Raw genomic sequence first — 22,631 nt, forward strand, 5'->3', positions numbered from 1 at the left:
CCGCACCTCCGACCGCTTCCCCCAGCCGCCGCCTGCCCACGCCACCGCTTGATCTACATCCCTTGATCGCCGATCACCGTTCGTGCAGCGCCGTCGCACCACTTCTGCTTGTTGTGCTCAATACGGGCGTTTGGAAGCCATACCCGACCTGTTTCAGCGTTCAAGCAACCCCTGTATGACCGGCCCAGACCAACCCGATCTGCCAGTGAACCAAACCAGCGGTTCACTCAGTACTAAAAAAGAAAAAGAAAAAAATTCAAATTCAAATTTTATTTTATTTGTTTGCAGATTACATGGCTACATCTGCATCCACCCCTGGCTCTCCAAACGGTGCCCCAACCAGTGACATCACCACTGCTCTGATACCATGAAGGAAATATTTTCCGTGCATAATATTGATGGGTAAACACCCTATTTATATAAATACACTGTTTACTAATAATAAAATCTAAACCTAATTATAGACATAATTACATAAGAATAAATACAAGAATATTCTATTCTATCACCTCCAAAATTAGTTGTTTATCTCCAGGCTAATTTATTGAGCGGTGCCCCTTTTTCTTTTGCTTAATATAAGTTCGTTTCTTTCAAAAAAACAAGCATGTGAGTAATTCGATATACGTAGAATTAACAAGAAAAACTATTGATTCAATTTTATGGTATATAAACTAGTAATAGGACTTCAAACTAAAAAAAAATCAAAAAGATTAAAAGCTTTGGAGTCTGCCAAAATCTATCAATTTCAAACGAATGACTTGCTTAAATTCAGGACTCATTGAATTGATGGAGAGGTTTCTCATCAATAGCAATGCCAGCAAAACAGGTCCATGTAAATTATCAGGCAGCAAAGACATTGACTTAAACCTTAAACATTAGACACAACGGTGATGGCGAGCAACTCGATGACCAAAGATGTAGCGGCGAACGAATCGACAGAAAACTAATCGACGACGGACAATGCACAGTGATGACGAGCTACTCGATGACGAAAGACGCAACAGCAAATCAATCGACGAAAAAAGGATCGACGGCGAACAACGCACCATCAGTGGCGCAGACGCTCTTTCAAACGGTGAGAGGTTAAAAAATTTAAAGAAGGAGATCTAGAAGGAGAAAAGGGGAAGGAAAATACTAAATTGAAAAAAGAGACAAACTCACATTATTTTTGTAAAAAAGTGTTAGGTCGATCATGAATGCATGTCACCAATTGAAGAGGAAAATTCATGGAGAGAAAAGGAAAAAAAAAACTCAGGAATGCATATTTCACCAATAATTGATATTATTCTCAATATTAATACTAACATTATAATTTATTTGTGAACTTCAAAACGAAGATTGACAAAATTACGAATCAATTGTCACATTTTCCTCCAAGTCCTCCAAATTGAAGAATAGATCCAATATTGTTTTTCTCATATCCATAGAATTTAGCCCTATAACAATCGTCGTTGTCTGTGAATGCTTTTGTCAAATAATCTGGTGTGTCGTAGTATCTAGTTCCATTCTTGAATGACACCCACCTAAAATAGCTTGCCCCACGCGTGTCCATGTCCGGAAATACTCCAGATCCCATTGGAGGACTAGGAATGCCGGCATGAGTTGTTCTACCACCCCATCCCACTTGCTTTGCATATAATGCTAGGTTAGTGAATAATTCTGTTGGGAAATATCCAATATTTGTATTCTCCACATTTAACCACCAACTTTTAGTATCAGGATCCTGGATACATATATATAAATTCAGTAAATAGCAACATTATATCTACTCAGTGAAAAATTATTGTTATAAAATTGAATATAATTTAACTTTACCTGGGTGATCCCAACTTGAAACTCAATAATATTATTGTGTTCAGATGTCTTAAGCAAACGTCCACAAAGATAATAACTATGATCAGTTTGAATATAACCTGAACATAGTACATTGTAGCATCCTGTGTTCTGGAAAGTATCTACCTGTCATTTTCCAATATCATGTTAAAAAAATTAGGAGTTCATCTCTGAATTTCTTTTTAAATGAAAAACAATTGTGCAAGATTCAAAAATGAAATTCAAAATATGTTCTCATAAAGAAAACGATATAATTATAGAAAAAAATTCAACCGTCCATTGTGCGAACAAATGAGTTCCAACATCACCATTGTATAATTGTGGAGCCACCTAACAACAATGTATGAGACAAATTAGCTAGTGAGTTTTTGTATATTTAAATTAACAAGTCATATATGCATACACATTTTTGGGGTAAATAGCCAAGATGGTCCCTAAATGTGTCAACCGCCTTCAAGTTAGTCCCTAAACTTCTAAAATGCCTCCCGCGGTCCCTGAATGTGGCAAAAGTCATTCACCGTTAGTCCTTGACGTTAAAATAAGGAACGGACGTTAACAAAATCTTTTTATTTTATTTTTTTTCTTAGTTGGACTGCCTACGTGGAATTGAGTGTTGGTAAAACATTTAGACCATTTAGACGTCAATTAGTCCCTGAATGTGGCAAATTAACCCCCAATGTAAAATTTATCATTTTTTAAAAAAGTGGTGGTTGGGGGATTCGAACCTAGAGCTTGAGGGTGTAAAAACAACTCATTTGCCGGCTGAACTAAACAATTTACTAGCTATAATGTGAATTCTATTTAACTTCCGGTTGAAACATTATCACCTTCATCTTCATGAAGATAAACCCACAGAACCAACAGATAACTCCATGGAACCTACCATAAAACTATTGAAGCTCGAATACACATTTTGATGTGGATGGTTCAAATCATGAAGATTTTGCTCCAATTTTATACACATCAACGTTAATTTTTGTCTCCACAGTCTCCAAACTAGTTTGTCTTCCATCAGACATGATGACCATCATGCACGCATTCTGCTCGTGGTCATGAGGCTGCTGCTAGTGTTATCAACATCATCATCATCATCATGTTGCTCTGTGTTGGCTTTCTTCTTGTTCTGTATCAAAGTGTGTAGAAACTTGCTCCTTCTATCTAACTCCTTCTCTGCTCCTCCTTCCATGTGTGCTTAAACGCACTCACTCTCCAGTCAACCCTTTTCCTCTCTTGCTTGTTAGATTCAGATTGTGAATACCAGTCTCGTTAGAGCAGTGGCAACTCAACTATCTTGTGCATTTAGGATTGATAAAAAGGGGGAAAAGAAAAAAAAAAAAAGAGGAAAAGAAGGAGAGATAGCAGAAGAGTGAACTGGAATGAGTGTAGGAAGAACAACAAAGAAATTGCGAGGGAAATGGAAGAAGAAATTCAGAGGTGGGAAGAAGGAAGGTTTGAGAATTTGGGATTTTCCCCTAATTTTTAGGGTTCTTCTTCATATAAACGAAATCAAGGACTAAATTGAAGCATTTCAAACTTTCCCAACGTTTAAATGCCACGTAAACTTCAGCATATAAAAAAAAATCCATGTCAGCACTCCGTTAACGTCTGTCAACTTTTTTCAACTCGGGGACTGTCATGAAGGGGTTTGGCCACATTGAGGGACTCCGAGAGGCATTTTAGAAGTTTAGAGACAAACTTGAAGGCGGCTGACACATTCAGGGACCAACTTGGCTATTTACCCCATTTTTGGGAAAAAAACTATAGTAAATAAATAGATTAAAACTCACATGCCACCCAGCAGCAATTTCATTTAATGCATTTATTGGTCCATTTTGAACCCACGTAAGAGCGGCGCTTGATTGATCTTTTTCAACAATTGGTTGCCAAACGCTAGAAGTTCCATTCACACCATTAAAATTTCCAAAGGGTACAACGAAAACTCCAGCAACCTATTAATTCGATAAATTTACATCATCATTTTAATCAAATCATTATATGTAATTTAACAAAGTAACAAAAATAATATTTGATCTTCAGAGAAAACTTACATGAGTACGATATGTGGGATCTTGTTGTGCCAAAATTTGGTTATCTAGTAATGATTTGGCTTGAACAAGATTATTTTTTGTTGTCCTCCGAATAGGAACCGTTCCTTTTGGACAGGGTTTTTCAAGCCCAAATTTGGGTTTAGATGGGGAATTCCTTAAATTGGGATTTTCAATCGTTTTTTGATTGCTCGGTTTCCTCTACCATTGAAGAAAAAAAAGGAAATTGTAATATATGAAAGATGACTAAAATTTGCCACATTTTAGGATTTATAAAATTTCAAATTTCATGTATTTACCTTAGTAAAGGATGGGCAAATGCCGGTTGCTTATTGATATCAATACAATCAACAATATATCCGAATTTTGTCTGTTGAAAACAAAATTCGGAAAAAGAATAAAAAAAAATTAAACCGTGCAATGAGGTCAAATATGAAATATATAGAGTTTCAAAAAAATTGAAATATAACAAAACAAAAGTGATTACATATATATTAAGGACTAGCATACCTGTATACTTTTAACAGGAGGCTTGTTAATAATTTTTAATTGTCTCTCCAGCTCAAAGTCTTCTTGTAATTTATTATGCATGCCATCAACTCTTTGGCTAGCACTTCTAGTCACCAAACAACATACAAAGAACAATATATTGATCATTTTTACAATTCTTTTCTTAAACAAAAAACTTGATAGTCGATGACTGTACAGTGTCGCCTCTTTTTATACTAATCCTGTAATTTTATTTTGGTACATACTGGTCCTGTTATTAATTATCATATTTTTTACTTTTCATAAGCAGAGTTTTCAGAATGTTCGATGGACAATGCTAGTAAAGATATCAAGGAAAGTGCAATGGAATTGTCCAGAGATGGGCTTGCTAAAGTTTAATGTGGATGGTGCTGCAAGAGGAGCCCCAGGAGTAGCAGGAGTGGGTGGTATTCTACGTGATAGTGTGAAGGTATGAAAAACGGTAGAAAGGGGGGGGTTTGAATAACGTTTTCAGTATAAAGCTTCCACCTTAAAGATTTTGACAAATCTTTCGAGAACTTAAGTGCTAAAGATAAGAGATAGAAAAGCACACAAGGATTTTATCCTAGTTCACTTGATAAATCACTCAAGCTACTCCAGTCCACCCGTTAAGGTGATTTCTTCCTTCTTAGAATGAAGGCAATCCACTAATCAGGTAAGAGTTACAACTGCACTTGAAACCTAAAAGTGACTAACAATTACACTGACTTAGCTCACACTAAGATTCACTCTCTTAGTCTTCTCTAGGATCCGATCAACCTTGATCTCCTAAAGGAACTAAACAAACTGTTTATCAAAGAATTGTTTACAAGAGATTTGCTTCTAAAAAGCTAATAGTAAACTCAATGAATTTCAGATGAAAGAAAGCTTAGAAGAATTTGAATTTTTCTTGCGCGTATGTGAATGCTTCTAGCCGCTTCTTTCAGTCTTCAGCCTCTTTATATACTCCAAGGATTAGGGTTGAGCGTTGCATGGAAAATACTACCGTTGGAGGGCAGTTCTGGAAAATCCAGCTTCTGCTGTGTCTGAGACTGTTAGGTAGGTCGTCAGGAAGGTACAGTTGCTTTTGTACTTGGATAGCGACTTGACCTTTAAACCTAGGAGACTTCTGATTAGGGGAATGCTTCATATTGGAACTTGTGAAGCCGGTTGATCAGAGTCAGAGGGAAAGCCCAGATCCTCTGACCATTGTTTCTTCTGATTCTGAACTCAGAGAGAAGTACATGGTCTTCAGAGTATCTTGCTTCTGGACATCAGAATTTCACTAATCAGCTTCTGGATCTTCAGAGTCTTCTACACCATCAGAATATCTGAGCCTTCAGTGTTTCTTGGTTATCAGACTTTCTGGATCTTCAGAACTTCTAGTGACTGAGTCCACATCAGAGTTTGTATAACTTCAGAACTTCTGAAGCTTTTCCACTGTTCATACTGAACATGGTGAATGCGAAAGCGTTGCTTGGGTCGCTCTTTATACACAGTGCTTCTGATTTGTGTGAGATTGAGTTGAGGTCAGAGCCTGTAAATAGCACACTCAGAAAAACACGTTAGAGTACCACAATTGTTCATATCAAAAGGTTAACTTGTAATCATCAAAACATAGAGTTGTACTACTAGATCAAAACTTGATCTTACAATCTCCCCCTTTTTGATGATGACAAAACTAAGATTTTTGATGAACAATTCTTAAACATTAAACTGAATTCACTCAGAGTTTAGAGATATAGAATAAGACTTATCCTGATGTGAATAGTTTATCTTGCTCATTCTGAATTCAAGTCACTGCTTGATTCTGAGCTTAGCTCCCCCTGAATCTAATACTTGATGAAAACATTAGTAAAGTCTAGATTCTGAGCTAAATGATATAAGAGTTCACAGTGAAAAACTTATGACATAGATGAAAATAGAGTAATCAGAGCGCATAAGTAATCAGAGTCACAGACAAGGTATCAGAGTCTTGGGTATCAGAGTCAAATTAGAATCACTTCAGAAGAAGTGAAATGTATTCCTTGTATTTGCCCAGTGACACATCTATGGTCATAAAGGTGGAACTCTTAAATTCTCCAAAAGAAAAATAAATCACACTAACACATCTTACACATCAAAAACTGGGTTTACTCCCCCTTTTTGTCATAAGCAAAAAGCTTGGGGTGTGAAAAACTTAGCTTGAAGTACAAGGTACTCCCCCTTAGAGAAGGTCTAAGTTTAAAGAAAATGAAAAAGATGCATGAATCAGAGTTAGGCGAAATAAATAGAAGAGTTAATGCAAGATAAGAACGTTTACCACCGGCCAAGGGAGTAAAGAGGAGGGTCAGTTACCAAGAACTTAACCTCGAGAAACTGTAGGAGCATTAACTTTCAGAGAGAAAGTGAAGCCTATATAAAGCGTTGGAGAGAGAGGTAAGCTTCACAACTCGAACAATTTTCAGTAAAAAAAATGGCATCATACATCGTAGCACTAGAAGAGCTGAGAAGGAAGGCCTTTGAGGAGGACTTGTTCCTGAACATTAGGCATCCAGAGGGTACAAGGACCATCTCAGAGCTAACACGGACACTGCTGGAGGAGGACCCGCGTCCAGAGTTGAAGAGAGACTTGAGGGAATTTCTTGCCTTCGTGGAGGAGGTGCAAGAACTCAGCCAGCTTGAACTCAAGCTGCTGGAAGAAAAAGAGATTTTTGAAGAGAAGCTCAAGACTGCAGAAGAGATTCTGGAGAGGGATGAGCTAAAAGACAGGCTCAACAACATCCAGTATGCACTGGAGCGTCTGGAGAAGGAGAGGTCAGAGCAGCGCCAGGAGTGCAGAAGAATGAGGAGGGATCCTCCATTCTAGGAATTTAGGAAAAATAAAGAGAATGTATGATGTAAAAGCGTTTATGATGAATACTAATAAAAAATTAATTTGCAAACATAATGTCAGAAATATATATATATATATATATATGCATAGATAATCACAAACGAACAAAGTAAAGATTAATAAGAAAGAGCTAGAGGTTAACGAAATAAAACATAGATAAAGAAAAAGAAATCAAAGCGAAGAGATCCTAAAGCTAGGGTTTATCAGATCGACGCAGAAGTTCCATCATCATTTGCTTCATTTCAATCAGCAGAGACTCATGAGTGTCAAGACGTTGTTCCACAATGTCGAGTCTGGACGAGTTTGGCTGTGCAGAACTAGAAGGAACATTCTGAGCAGCGTGAGGATCTGGAGTGGAAGCAGAAGCAGCAGGAGTAAAAACTACGGGTGCAAGTGCTTGGCATCTAAGAGCTTCAGCCTCAGCTTCAAGTCGTTCTGTCTCTAATCTGGCCTTTTCAGCTTGAGCTGCTGCTTGACGTGCAGCTTCTTCTGCTTGTTCTTTCTTTCTTTTGGCTTCTTCAATAGCTTCAAGTAGCTTATGTCTCTGTTCTTGTTCATGAAGAGCCACCCTTCTAGCAAACCTTTGCTTTGCAGCCTCGATCCTCTGACTTCCTTCTGCATGCAGGAGCTGCATCATAACTGGAACTTGAGCCACTAGCCAAGTGCCCAGATTGTTCCACTCTTCAGCCACATGTTCAGCATTCTCGCTTAGGTCAGTCTGACCTTGCACATTGCGTAGCATCAAAGAGGCTTCATGATAGAAAATATTGATGCACTCAGAGAGAGATGTGGGTCGGAGGTGAGTGTAAGGAATTATAGAGAGGTTGGTTTCAGGAGAGGCTGGGTGATTGCTGCTGTGAGCTTCAGAGGCACCTTGTGGAGAGCCAATGTTAAACATTTGAGCATTTGGTTCAGAGGTTCCAAGGTGAGGTTCTGAAGTTTCAACCAGAGGATGGGGTGATCTAACTGAGGATTGGTTAGACACAGATTGTTCTGGTTCAGGTTCTGGTTGAATAGGCTCTTGTTGGTCAGGGGCAGGGTGAGCTTGTTGAGCCAAAGGGTCTGCCTCATGTAAAGGATTGGCCAAGATAGGTTCATCTGGGTCAACTAGACGTTCGGGTCTAGGGCCAGGATATCTCCTAGGGCTTGGACAAGTGAGATAATATTCTTCTAAGGTAGACACCTTTTCTTTTCTAACTTCCATGAATTTTCGAAGGGATTCAGAGTTGTTGGAAGGAGAAGAATCAGCAACATTTGTTGGGAAGGATACGGGTGTAAGGGCTGTGGAAGAGTCTGTATCCGTGGTTCTGGGAGCCAGACGTTCTGATGCTCTTGGGACAGAGTGATCAGAGGTTCTGGGTCCAGGTTCTGTTTGGTTAGCCTCTGGTTGCTCATGAATGATGGGTTCAGAAGTTAATGGGTTGTACGGGATGGTAATGGGAGAGGTTGGTTCATCTGGCCTAGAGGGTTGGTTCTGGAGCAAATTCCAGAGAGGTGCTTCAGTAGGAGAAGGTTGAAAAAATGAAGACCTTGGGGAATGTGGTGGAGAGGTGGTTTGTGCAGCTGGTTGGGACTCAGGAATAGGAGTGAGGGGATTTGAAGATTGTTTGAGCATGGCTGATATGGGGAGTGCATCAAATAAATTCAAATCATCATCAGAAGCAACTGCAGACTTACTTGAATGTGCTGATGATCTTGTCACTCTGGCAGGAGTTTCAATCCTTCTGATCACTTCAGCAGCTGGTTCCACCCGAGTAGGCTTAACCACAATTCTGACCTGCTTCTTCTTCTTCTTAGGAGAAGGAGGACCATCCTCATTATCACCATCATCACCATCATCGGGCTTGCTGGTTTCATCATGTTTTCTCTTGGATTGACCAGCCTTCTTCTTTTTGGTCAGAGGGACATCTGATTCCTCAGAAGATTCTTCTAGGATCATCTTCCTCTGAACTTTCTTCTTGATAGGAGAAGGAAACTCTGGAGCTGGCGGCAGTCTGCTGAAGAATTCATCGAGATCAATTTCAAAGCCTTGAGCCCTTAGGTCTTCAACATAGCACCTAATGGCTTCAGGATTGTCTGCCTGTGTCCACAGAGGGTAGTCATTCAGAGGCACCCTTCTACTTCTGATTTCAGAAGATGTGTCTTCATGGGCAGGAGCAATCTTCTTCTTGACTAGGCCCATTTTCTTTAGAGAATTCGCAGTGAAGACATCACTGACAATAGTGGTCAGATCCTCTGTGCATCCAGCATTTACCAGATCTTGAATGAGGCCACTCTCAATGAAGAGATCAGACAACAGTCTCCCAAAGGGAATATACTTGATTGCTGACTTGATGGAGGCAGTGGTACGAGACTTCCGGATACACTCCTTCAAGTAGGAGAACAGGAAGTAGGGAAGGCAGATCTTCTTCTTGTCTTGGATGAAGAACAACATCGCCTTCTGGTTGAAGTTGATGTAATCTGGGGAACTGCCCTTTGGTCTCTGGTTTATGCAGTGGAGCAAAATCTTGTGCCAGATCCTGAGCTTGGGATGAAGGTCCATCACTTTGTAATTAGTCTTGCCCGGTTTGTAATTGGTGTACAGGGCCTTGTTGGTCTCATCCTTCGTCTTGGGTTCCAGCTTTGATTCAGTGAATTGGAAACGATACCCAAGAGCAGTTTCTGCACCCAGCAGGTTCACGAAAGACTTCTCTGTAATGATGATCTTTCTTCCAAGAATGTGAGATACCACCTGAGTATCATCGCAGTCGGCGTGCTTCCAGAATTCCTTGATCAGTTTATCATACACCGGTCCTCGTAGCCTGTTGAAGTAATTTCCCCAACCTTGAACTTGGACTTCAGGACGAAGATCATACCCATTTGTAGCAAGGTTGTCGAGGTCGAATCTCCATTCTTCCAGTACTTGAAGTTCCTTAGGAGCATATACGCAGTGAACGGCACAGCCCCGTTCTGCAATCGGAATAATCTGCTCTTGAGCTTGACCTTGATCTTGAGTCGGATTCTCAGGACCCCTTTGACCTGTTGCTAGACCGACTACCATATGAGGGAACTGGGTTGCATCTGCAGTAGCTCTTCTGGTTTGACTCACCATTTTTGGAGCGGTTGAAGGTTTAGGTAGAAGATGAAGGTTGAAAGATGAAGAGAGATCGAGAGAGAAATCGAGGATAAGCGGTTTTGAAATAGCAAGAGAGAGAAAGAGTAAAAAGCCGAAAGTGAAGGAGATCGTGTGTGTATAGTGGGTTTTGACAAATAACCGTTGTTGATTCAAAAAGCAATTTAAAATCAACGGTTGAAAATTAAAGATAGATAGTAACAGTAAATACACATATCACACACAGGAGAGAAGCACATCTACACGCAACATGACAGACTGTCACACGGGCACAAGGAACTATGCATCAGAAATACTGACACACGTGTTGCTGTCTCAGCTTCAGAGTCAGTACCAATGGGTACACACACTCTGATTGAGTTACCTTCTGGACTAGACATCTTCTGGTCAAGAAGTATCATAGTCAGAGGTTCTGATCCATCTTCACTCTGGACAAAAGTCCATGTTCAGATTTTTCAGAATAAAATTAAATCTATCATCTGCTAAGGGCTTTGTAAAGATATCTGCCCATTGATGGTCAGTATCAACAAACTTCAGAAGAAGTACGCCCTTCTGTACATAATCTCTAATAAAGTGATACTTTACCTCAATGTGCTTTGCCCTTGAATGCAAGATAGGATTCTTACTCAATGAGATTGCAGCAGTGTTATCACAATAGATTGGGATATTGCTCTCAAGGATCTGATAATCCTCTAGCTGATGTTTCATCCAGAGCATCTGAGTGCTGCATATTGCTGCTGAGATATATTCTGCCTCTGCAGTTGATAGTGCAATGGTTGATTGCCTCTTGCTTGCCCATGAGACTAGATTGCTTCCCAGAAATTGACAATTTCCAGAAGTACTTTTTCTCTCTGTTCTATCTCCAGCATAATCAGCATCACAATAACCTGAAAGCTTATACTCTGATGTTTTCTTATACATCAAGCCAAGGTTAGTGGTGCCTTTCAGATACCTTAGGATCCTGTTAACAGCAGTTAAGTGGGTTACCCTTGGATCTGATTGGAAACGAGCACATAAATGAACACTAAATAGTATGTCTGACCTAGATGCAGTTAAGTATAGAAGTGAACCTATCATGCCACGATAGAGCTTCTGACATACTTTACCACTTTTATCTTCTTTCTCCAGAATGCATGTAGGATGCATTGGAGTCTTGGCCACTGTTGATTCCAGCATATTGAACTTCTTTAGAAGTTCTTTAGTGTACTTGCTCTGATGGATATATGTTCCTTCTGGTGTTTGATCAACTTGTATTCCCAGAAAGTACTTTAATTCTCCCATCATACTCATCTCAAATTCAGCCTGCATCATCTCAGAAAATTCTTTACATAGAGATTGATTAGCAGAACCAAATATAATATCATCAACATAAATTTGCACAATTAAGATATCATCTTTATAAGTCTTGCAAAAGAGAGTTGTATCTACTTTATCCCTTACAAACTCATTCTTCAGAAGGAATGAGCTGAGTCTCTCATACCATCCTCTGGGAGCTTGCTTCAGACCATAGAGTGACTTCTTCAATTTGAACACATGGTCTGGCTTCTTCTCATCTTCAAAACCTGGGGGTTGATGAACATAGACTTCCTCTGAAATATAACCGTTTAGGAAGGCACTCTTCACGTCCATCTGATGTAAAACTATGTTGTGATTCACTGAAAAAGAAATCAACAGTCTGATTGCCTCCAGTCTTGCTACTGGAGCAAATGTTTCAGTGTAGTCTATTCCTTCCTGCTGGTTGTAGCCTTGAGCAACTAGCCTTGCCTTGTTTCTGACTACATCTCCTTTCTCATTCTGAATACCCATTTTGTTCCAATTACATGGACACTCTCAGGCTTCTTCACTAAGCTCCAAACATCGTTCTTGGAGAATTGATTCAGTTCTTCTTCCATGGCCAGAATCCAATCCTTGTCCTGAAGAGCTTCATCTATGGACTTGGGTTCAATTAAGGACACCAATCCTTTCAGACTGAGCAGGGTCTCTTCAGAGGGTCTGAAGGCAGATCTGGTTCTGACCGGTTCGTCTTTGTTGCCCAGAATCAATTCCTTAGGGTGAGCTGCAGTGATTCTGCTCTTCTTCAGAGTTTGTGAGTTAGAGGGACCAGCTTCTTCCTCTGGTTCATCTTCCTCTGGCTCAACTTCCTCTGGAGCTTTGCCTTTGTCAGAAACATTAATGCTTAAATCAGCAAACTTCTCAACTAGCTTTGACTGGTCAGAGTCAAGCTTATCGTCAAATCTAACATGAATAGATTCTTCAATAGTCTTAGCATCACTATTATAAAATCTAAAACCTTTAGATCTCTCAGAATAACCAAGTAATAGACACTTAGAAGACTTAGCATCAAATTTATGCAATTTATCCTTAGTATTGAGAACATAACAAACACAGCCAAAAGGATGAAAATAAGAAATGTTGGGTTTTATGTTCTTCCACAATTCATAAGGAGTCTTATTCAGAATTGGTCTCACAGAGATTCTGTTCTGAATGTAACATGCTGTATTTACTGCCTCTGCCCAAAAGTGCTTAGCCATGCCAGTTTCTTGGAGCATGGTTCTAGCCATCTCCTGAAGAGTTCTGTTCTTCCTCTCAACAACACCATTTTGTTGAGGAGTTCTGGGACAAGAGAAATCATGTGCAATTCCATAGGAATCAAACAGACTCTCAAACTTGTCATTCTCAAACTCTCCACCATGGTCACTTCTGACACGCACAATCCTACAAGCCTTCTCGTTTTGCACTTGAGCAATGAAGGTAGAGAACACAGCATGAGACTCATCCTTGCGGGTTAGAAACTTTACCCATGTCCAGCGGCTATAGTCATCAACGATAACCATCCCATATCTCTTGCCACCTATAGACTCAGTTTTCACTGGTCCAAAAAGGTCTATATGCAGAAGTTCCAACGGCCTTGAGGTTGAGACAACATTCTTTGCCTTGAAAGGGACTTTTGTGAATTTGCCTTTCTGACATGCTTCACAGAGAGCGTCTGAAGCGAACTTCAGATTGGGTAAGCCCCTGACAAGGTTTAGCTTGCTCAGCTGAGAAATCTTTCTCATACTGGCATGCCCTAACCGTCTATGCCATACCCACTGCTCTTCATTAACAGACAGAAGGCACTTCACATTCTGAGCCTCCAACTCAGATAATCTGATCTTATAAATGTTGTTCTTCCTCTTGCTGTTAAACAGAACAGAGCCATCGATTTGACTTACAGCCCGGCAGGACTTTTGATTGAATATAACATCATAACCCTTGTCAGCTAATTGACTTATAGACAATAAGTTATGTGTTAAGTCGTCTACCAATAACACATTATCAATGCATGGACTACTATCTACACAAATAGTACCAGTACCAACAATTTTACCCTTTTCATTTCCTCCAAAGCCAACTTCGCCTCCAGGCTTAAGTTTCAGCTCTCAGAACATACGCCTTTCTCCCGTCATGTGACGCGAGCATCCACTGTCCAGATACCATGATTGGTGTTTCAGTGGAGCTATCAAGGATATCTGCAACATAGATAATCTTGTCCTTAGGTACCCACTTTCTGGGTCCTCTCTTGTTAGTTACCCCAGAGGTTCTAATCACCTTGGGTGTCTCAACATGATATTTTAAAGGAATATTTGCATGATATTTAGTCATAGAGAAGGATCCCTTTTTAAGAGGGTTTTTAGCAACTTTAGCAGGTAAAGGATCAGGCAATATGGTACCAGAGGGAACAAAGCATTCATACAAGGATTTAGCTTTAGACACAGAGGGCTCATTTCTAATTGGTTTAGAATAGCCAATGCCATGCATTCCATTTCTGCTTACGCCATAGATCATTGAAGCCATTAAGCTTCTATCCACGCTTTTAGCTATGAATCTTTGAAAAGACTTTTCATACTTAGACTCATTTCTACAATCAGAGGCATCACAGGCAACAACTTCTTCTAACTTAGCAATCTGGTTCTTAAGCACAGAGTTAGAATTAATCAAAGCATGATTATCATTTTTCAAATCAGAAATAATTTTCTCATGTTCAGAAGGAGTCTTGGAAACAGCAGATAAGTCCTTTTTCAGCTTCTTATGCTTAGACAATAAGGAGTTATATTTATCCATGATATCAGACAATGCATGTTTCAGTTCAGAGGTAGAGAAAGAAGCAAATACCTCATTTTCATCGTCTGAGTTAGAATCTCCTTCTGATTCTGAGTCAGAGTCAACAGCTCCCTTTGACTCTGCTTCCTTGTCTTTGACAATAGCCATGAGTCCTTGGACTTCACCATCAGAGTCAACATCCTCTGACTCCGATTCATCAAATGTCACCATCAGACTCTTCTTTGTCTTGAAGTGCTTCTTTGGCTTCTTGTCCTTCTTCAACTTTGGACAGTCACTTTTGTAGTGCCCTGATTCTTTGCACTCAAAGCATGTGACTTCCTTAAGTGAGGACTTCTTCTGACCTGAGGATTCAGACTTTCCTTTTGCCTTTCCAGAGCCTTTGTATTTGCTCTGCCTGTGCTTCCAGATGCGATTGAGTCTCTTGGAGATCAGAGTTAGCTCATCTTCATCAGAATCTTCTGATGCTTCTTCAGATTCCTCTTCTTCAGCTTGAAGAGCTTTTGACTTCTCAGCCTTAGCCTTTTCAGATTTCGATTTCAAGGCTATGGACTTTTTCCTCAGATCTTGCATCTCTGAGCGCTTCAGCTCATGGCATTTCAAAATGCTGATGAGTTCTTCTAAACTCATATTCTCAACATCTCTCGTGAGCTCTATTGAAGTCACTAAAGGCATCCAACTTTCAGGAAGACACCTGATGACCCTTATGACATGATCTTTTGTTGTGTAGCTCTTGTTGAGAGGTCGTATGCCAGCTACAAGCAACTGAAATCTGGAGAACATTTCTTCAATGGACTCATTTGGCTCCATGATGAAGGATTCATACTTTTGGATCAAATACAATGCCTTTGATTCTTTGACTTTCTTGTTTCCTTCATGAGACATCTTCAGAGATTCGAAAATGCCTTTCGCAAACTCACGATCTGTAATCTTCTGGTACTCTTCGTAGGAAATAGCACTTAGAAGAATTGCTCTTGCTTTGTGATGTTGTGAGTACAGCTTCTTTTGATCTGCAGTCATCTCTGACCTTGGGATCTTCTTGCCATCTGCATCAACTGGACGCTCGTAGCCATCCACAATAATATCCCAGAGATCTGCATCGAAACACAGAAAAGAAACTTTCTAGTCTATCTTTCCAATATTCGAACCTTTGACCGTCGAACATAGGAGGCTTTGCATTGTAACCATCTCTTTGAGTTTCACTGGTGGTGGCAGCCATTGTTTTTCACACCGGCCCGGATCACTGAACACTGTTAGGTGTGGTAATCAGAACTTGCGCTCTGATACCAATTGAAGGTATGAAAAACGGTAGAAAGGGGGGGGTTTGAATAACGTTTTCAGTATAAAGCTTCCACCTTAAAGATTTTGACAAATCTTTCGAGAACTTAAGTGCTAAAGATAAGAGATAGAAAAGCACACAAGGATTTTATCCTGGTTCACTTGATAAATCACTCAAGCTACTCCAGTCCACCCGTTAAGGTGATTTCTTCCTTCTTAGAATGAAGGCAATCCACTAATCAGGTAAGAGTTACAACTGCACTTGAAACCTACAAGTGACTAACAATTACACTGACTTAGCTCACACTAAGATTCACTCTCTTAGTCTTCTCTAGGATCCGATCAACCTTGATCTCCTAAAGGAACTAAACAAAATGTTTATCAAAGAATTGTTTACTAGAGATTTGCTTCTAAAAAGCTAATAGTTGTAAGATCAAGTTTTGATCTAGTAGTACAACTCTATGTTTTGATGATTACAAGTTAACCTTTTGATATGAACAATTGTGGTACTCTAACGTGTTTTTCTGAGTGTGCTATTTACAGGCTCTGACCTCAACTCAATCTCACACAAATCAGAAGCACTGTGTATAAAGGGTAACCCAAGCAACGCTTTCGCATTCACCATGTTCAGTATGAACAGTGGAAAAGCTTCAGAAGTTCTGAAGCTATACAAATTCTGATGTGGACTCAGTCGCTAGAAGCTCTGAAGATCCAGAAGTTCTGATAACCAAGAAACACTGAAGGTTCAGATGTTCTGATGGTGTAGAAGACTCTGAAGATCCAGAAGCTGAATAGTGGAAACTCTGAAGTCCAGAAGCAAGAAACTCTGAAGGCCATGTTCTTCCCTCTGAGTTCAGAATCAGAAGATACAATGGTCAGAGGATCTGTGCTTTCCCTCTGACTCTGATCAACCGGCTTCACAAGTTCCAATATGAAGTATTCCTCTGATCAGAAGTCTCCTAGGTTAAAAGGTCAAGTCGCTATCCAAGTACAAAAGCAAGTGTACCTTCCTGACGACCTACCTAACGTTCTCAGCCACAGCAGAAGCTGGATTTTCCAGAACTGCCCTCCAACGGTAGCATTTCCCATGCAACGCTCAACCCTAATCCTTGGAGTATATATAGAGGCTGAAGATTGAAAGAAGCGGCGAAGAAACTAAGAAGAAAGAAATACACACGCGCAAGACATATTCAAAATATTCTAAGCCTTCTTTCATCTGAAATTCATTGAGTTTACAATTAGCTTTTTAGAAGCAAATCTCTTGTAAACAATTCTTTGATAAACAGTTTGTTTAGTTCCTTTAGGAGATCAAGGTTGATCGGATCCTAGAGAAAACTAAGAGAGTGAATCTTAGTGTGAGCTAAGTCAGTGTAATTGTTAGTCACTTTTAGGTTTCAAGTGCAGTTGTAACTCTTACCTGATTAGTGGATTGCCTTCATTCTAAGAAGGAAGAAATCACCTTAACGGGTGGACTGGAGTAGCTTGAGTGATTTATCAAGTGAACCAGGATAAAATCCTTGTGTGCTTTTCTATCTCTTATCTTTAGCACTTAAGTTCTCGAAAGATTTGTCAAAATCTTTAAGGTGGAAGTTTTGTTCTGAAAACGTTATTCAAACCCCCCCTTTCTACCGTTTTTCATACCTTCAATAGTAAACTCAATGAATTTCAGATGAAAGAAAGCTTAGAAGAATTTGAATTTTTCTTGCGCGTATGTGAATGCTTCTAGCCGCTTCTTTCAGTCTTCAGCCTCTTTATATACTCCAAGGATTAGGGTTGAGCGTTGCATGGAAAATGCTACCGTTGGAGGGCAGTTCTCGAAAATCCAGCTTCTGCTGTGTCTGAGACTGTTAGGTAGGTCGTCAGGAAGGTACAGTTGCTTTTGTACTTGGATAGCGACTTGACCTTTAAACCTAGGAGACTTCTGATCAGGGGAATGCTTCATATTGGAACTTGTGAAGCCGGTTGATCAGAGTAAGAGGGAAAGCCCAGATCCTCTGACCATTGTTTCTTCTAATTCTGAACTCAGAGAGAAGTACATGGTCTTCAGAGTATCTTGCTTCTGGACATCAGAATTTCACTAATTAGCTTCTGGATCTTCAGAGTCTTCTACACCATCAGAATATCTGAGCCTTCAGTGTTTCTTGGTTATCAGACTTTCTGGATCATCAGAACTTCTAGTGACTGTGTCCACATCAGAGTTTGTATAACTTCAGAACTTCTGAAGCTTTTCCACTATTCATACTGAACATGGTGAATGCGAAAGCGTTGCTTGGGTCGCTCTTTATACACAGTGCTTCTGATTTGTGTGAGATTGAGTTGAGGTCAGAGCCTGTAAATAGCACACTCAGAAAAACACGTTAGAGTACCACAATTGTTCATATCAAAAGGTTAACTTGTAATCATCAAAACATAGAGTTGTACTACTAGATCAAAACTTGATCTTACATAGTGCAGGTATGGTGAAGGGTTATTTTTCTCTTAGTCTGGGTGAGCTTTATGCTTATGAAGCGGAGATTAAGGCCATACTCTGGGCACTGAAATTTTGTAAGGAGTTTGGAGTGAGAAATATTATGATTGAGAGTGATTCGACTTTGGCTGTGGGGTGGGTGACCAATGGTTCGCATAGGCCTTGGAAGTTATTGAATGATCTTAATATGATTGATATTTTGATTGAGCAAGTGAATTGTGTGAAAATGGCACATGTATTTAGAGAGGCAAATGACCAAGCAGATGAATTGGCAAAGGGGGGTGTGAGAGAACTTCGGTGTTGTGGGTTTGGCTATAGTGCAACTTGTGTGATTGTTTGGAGGGGTTCTGTGTAAAAGGTGGGAGTGCTGGAGTTATGGATACAAATGGAGTATTATATTTTATGCTTCATGGGCTGAAAGTATATTTGCCTCGCGGGTACTATCTTTTATGGATGATATCTATGTGGTCATTGTGTTGTATGTTTGAGTATTGGATGCCGCTGGTGTGTTTCAACACTTGTTCCTGATGCTATTATGTTATTAGCATTGTTAACTTCATGTGGCTGACCATTTCCTACATATGAGGGAGTCGTGGTTTCAGTGCAGAGTTTCATATGAGCTTGGTTTTTTGTATTTTGTAGCAGAGTGACTTTCTCAAGCATGTGGTACTCTTTTTCCTTACTGGGGTTTTTCCCACTGGATTTTTCCCAGTAAGATTTTAATGAGGCTCGTGCTTGGGATGATGTTAATGCCACTTTGCGGGTTGGTGGTGGGTTTTATTTTTGTTCAGTCTGTTAGACATTGTACTGGTTCTGTTGCCTGTTTTGGCATAGACTTTCGAATTTTCATAATAATACTAGTTCTTTTCATTTTAAAAAAAATATATGTCACTATTATTAATTACCCAAATAAAGTTTAATGACCAATAATTTTTTTCTATTACTTAGTCAAATAAAATTTTCTTTTGGTCTTTACATTTCAATGAGAGTTAATATTCCACGTCAAAAAATACATTAAGCAATACACCCTCCGGTCGCATATATAAGCAAAAAAGACATTTTAGGTTCATTGATTTAATGAATGTATCTAGTCATTATTAATGGTTAGATACATTTGTTAAATGAATGAACCTAAGATGTCTTTTTTTGCTTATATATGTGACCGGAGAGTGTATGTTTTTGCAATAAATACATTAACCAATAAAATTAAGAAAATTAGGAAAATACATCCACTATATTATTCATTATATTAATTACTAATAGTAGAAAATTTCAATTTCTCATATATAAACTTAAATTTTAATCTTATTTCAATTTTAATTACTAATCACAAATGGAAATTTTTTTAAAATAATAATAATTAAAATTAATATGAATTATTTAAGAAAAACATCAACTTGTGATTAATAACAATAATTAAAATAATATTAATTTAATGTAGGGACAGGCTTCCACATAGCACATGTCTGGAGAGGCACTCGTGCCCCCCCCCCTCTTTCTAGCCACTGATATAATATGATTTTACATGAATGGTCCAGATTAGTTGAGGAAAATAATTATGGTTTGCTCCTATACTTTATTCAACTACAATATTTGGTCCTATTACATTTCTATATTCATGTAAATGACCTCAAAGTCTCTCTAATCCGGTATAGACTCTCTTAGTTTTCATATCTAAATTTTAGTCCTAATTATATGTACACAAAACCATGGATTAAATTCATTTTATGCATCCAAAATCCGAATGATCTATTGCTCTTCTCTCTTCTCTAAGCTTACTTTCTCATTCTCTTGCAAGTGACCATGGATTTAGCCTGTTTCTCTTCCTTCACCCGTCCTAGTCTTTTCTTGGCTAGTGATGTGCTATGGGTTGTCTCAAATGACAAGGTTGTTTCTATATTAAACCAATTGAGGATGGAGAGTGATGGATCCAAAAGTGGGGGTTGTGTATTAATGAGTGGTGGATCTAAAACCTGGGTTGTCCATGTCAAAAATCTGTTTATGGTTTGGTGATAAGGAAATCTCATAGATAAGTATCATGAAAGAATAGAAAAATAATTGCATAAAACTATTCTCACTTTCTGGGTTCCATAAGTGGTAACTAGCTAGGAAAAATAATTTCTTGTTATTGTTCATTCAGTGTTTAGTGAGCGAGCTTATGCTAAATCCCTGTCTCCTTGATGTTCCTCGTCAAGTCACAGTCCCTGTAAGACCCTCAATTTATTAATAAATTATTATGAATTTAGTATATTATTATTATGATAATATATAAAATTGTTTGATCATTGTCTATTGCCTGTTTTTCGTGAATTGAGTGTTGTTGATTGATTAATTGTCGTTAATATTATGCGAATGTTCAAATGCATGATGTGAGGAATTTCTTATGATTAAAATCATCATTGTTGATGTTGATGTTGACCTTGTAGTTAGTTAGATATTGAATAACAACATAGGATTTAATTCTGTTGTTAGTCAGTTGTCAGAAAAATGACAGAAATGAATATTTATTAGAATTAGACATAGGATAATTATTTAATTATTTATATAAGTCTAAAAATAAAAATAAAATTGAAATACCTCTATTATTATTATTATAATTTTCGAGATTGATGACTAGGAGAGAGAAAAGTGGGTTAGAAGATTTAATTTGAATTTTTTTAGGGGTTTTTCCATAAATCTAGATCAAATCTTTTTTTTTTTTGAGAACAAACTGATTTATTATATGGAAAAGAAAACGAAGAGGACAAAACCCCCTCAACTGGGCAAATTACACTGCTAAGGAGGAATTAAAATAAACCAAGTCTGATACATAAGCAGCACCACGCTTAGCTAACTTATCTGCTTCTATATTAGCTTCACGATAGACATGGGAAAACTTCAAACAGTTCACTTCAGCACCCCATGAATCAATTTGGTTCAAGTAATTGAGAAGTTTCCACGGCCTGTTGTTAGGATTATTCACCCAGCCAATAGCTAGCAAAGAATCACTTTCAAGACACAGATTTCTCCAATTTCTGATCAAGCAAAGACGCAATGCCTCATGGATGGCTTTAACCTCGGCTTCGAAAGCAAACCCCTCCCCTATATTTGATGAAAAAAAACCCAGGATTTCATTCTTTGAATTTCTGAAAATGCCTCCAATACTGCAAGTTCCTGGGCAACCTCTAGCAGCCCCATCAACATTAATTTTAATTAGCTCCGCTTCCAGGGGACTCCAAATGGCAGCACGCACTTTCTGAGTAGCAGCAGGGAAACAGATTAACTCAAAATTCCTGGCCAACTGATCAACAGTGTATGAACATTGTTGTAGAAGGGGTAAGACCCACCACCCGATGCGAAGGAGATGCGCATCCCAAACTTCTGAGAAGACAAATTGTTTTTGGTTGAAACATACATCATTACGCGAAAGCCAAATGGACCATACTAAAGCTTAATGTATTTTTTGACGTGGAATATTAAGCTTAATGTATTTTTTGACGTTGAATTTGGGTTAGCTAATTGTTGTTGTTGTACTTTGTTTACGCTAGCGGTTTTATTCAATCACTCAAGTTTAATAATATTATTATTGCAATAATGGAAGATTTATTTGAAAAATATTACTCAACCAAGTTTTGAAAATCCAATGATAAGTTGATTCAAGTTTTTGAAAAATAGATTAAAATGAATTAATCGAATTGATTTTGAACTTAAAAGGATAATCGAATCGTTTTGAAAATGTTTTGAAAAATGATATCAAAACCTCATTTTAGTTTGAGTAAAAGTTTGGGTTGTTCTGTCTAAGGCAAGAAAGGCTTTTAATGAGGCATTGTGCCCGGCCAGCTTACCTGGGAACTTCTCGGGCCATTGCTTGGGTGATGATGGGCTTTTGTTTTCGAAATATCACCTCTTGAAAAAATAAACCGAGTTAGTCCCCATATTTGTTGGGTTACTAATGTGATCCTTGGTTTAGAAATTGGGGCGTTACAGTCCCAACAAGTCATATTAGAGCTTTGGTGGTGACTCGAGGTGGCCGGAATGGTGAATTTTCGAAAACTACCCATTTTTAGAAGTGTCCGAAATGAAAATCTGAGGTCATAGCTGGATTCAAAAAGCTGAGACGAGTCCGGAACAAGTTTCGGAATCTCAAACGGAGCATGGATGGAACCACACTCTCCCCCACTTGCCAGCGAGGTTGCTGGAGAGTGAGCCCACTCTCAGCCACGAGTCCCACTCGCGCTAGAGGAAGAAGGAGAGTGGCGGCCACTCTCAGCTGTGAGACACATTCGCTGATGACGTCAGACATGCTGACGTGGCTTGTTCCCGTGCTAACATGTGACAGAATATGTTTTTTGAAAATTTTGGATCATTTTTATCCGTTTTGGGTCCTAGTGGAGTCGATTCTAATGTTTTTGACCATTCCAGACACAACGATGGTGT

The 22,631-nt window shown here is 38.9% G+C and overlaps 1 protein-coding gene across 1 annotated transcript; it reads right to left on the reverse strand.

The window, feature by feature from the left end:
* Positions 1-1,354: 1,354 nt before the first annotated feature.
* LOC130730072 (uncharacterized) lies at positions 1,355-4,535 on the reverse strand. The gene is made up of 6 exons (XM_057581960.1): positions 4,389-4,535; positions 3,882-4,079; positions 3,621-3,782; positions 2,107-2,163; positions 1,816-1,959; positions 1,355-1,723 (listed from the first exon to the last, which is right to left on the reverse strand). The coding sequence occupies exons 1-6, from the start codon at positions 4,533-4,535 to the stop codon at positions 1,355-1,357; spliced, it is 1,077 nt and encodes a 358-aa protein (XP_057437943.1).
* Between the last annotated feature and the right edge of the window lie 18,096 nt (positions 4,536-22,631).

This window comes from Lotus japonicus, chromosome 1 (assembly GCF_012489685.1).
Source record: "Lotus japonicus ecotype B-129 chromosome 1, LjGifu_v1.2".
Taxonomy (NCBI): Eukaryota; Viridiplantae; Streptophyta; class Magnoliopsida; order Fabales; family Fabaceae; genus Lotus; species Lotus japonicus.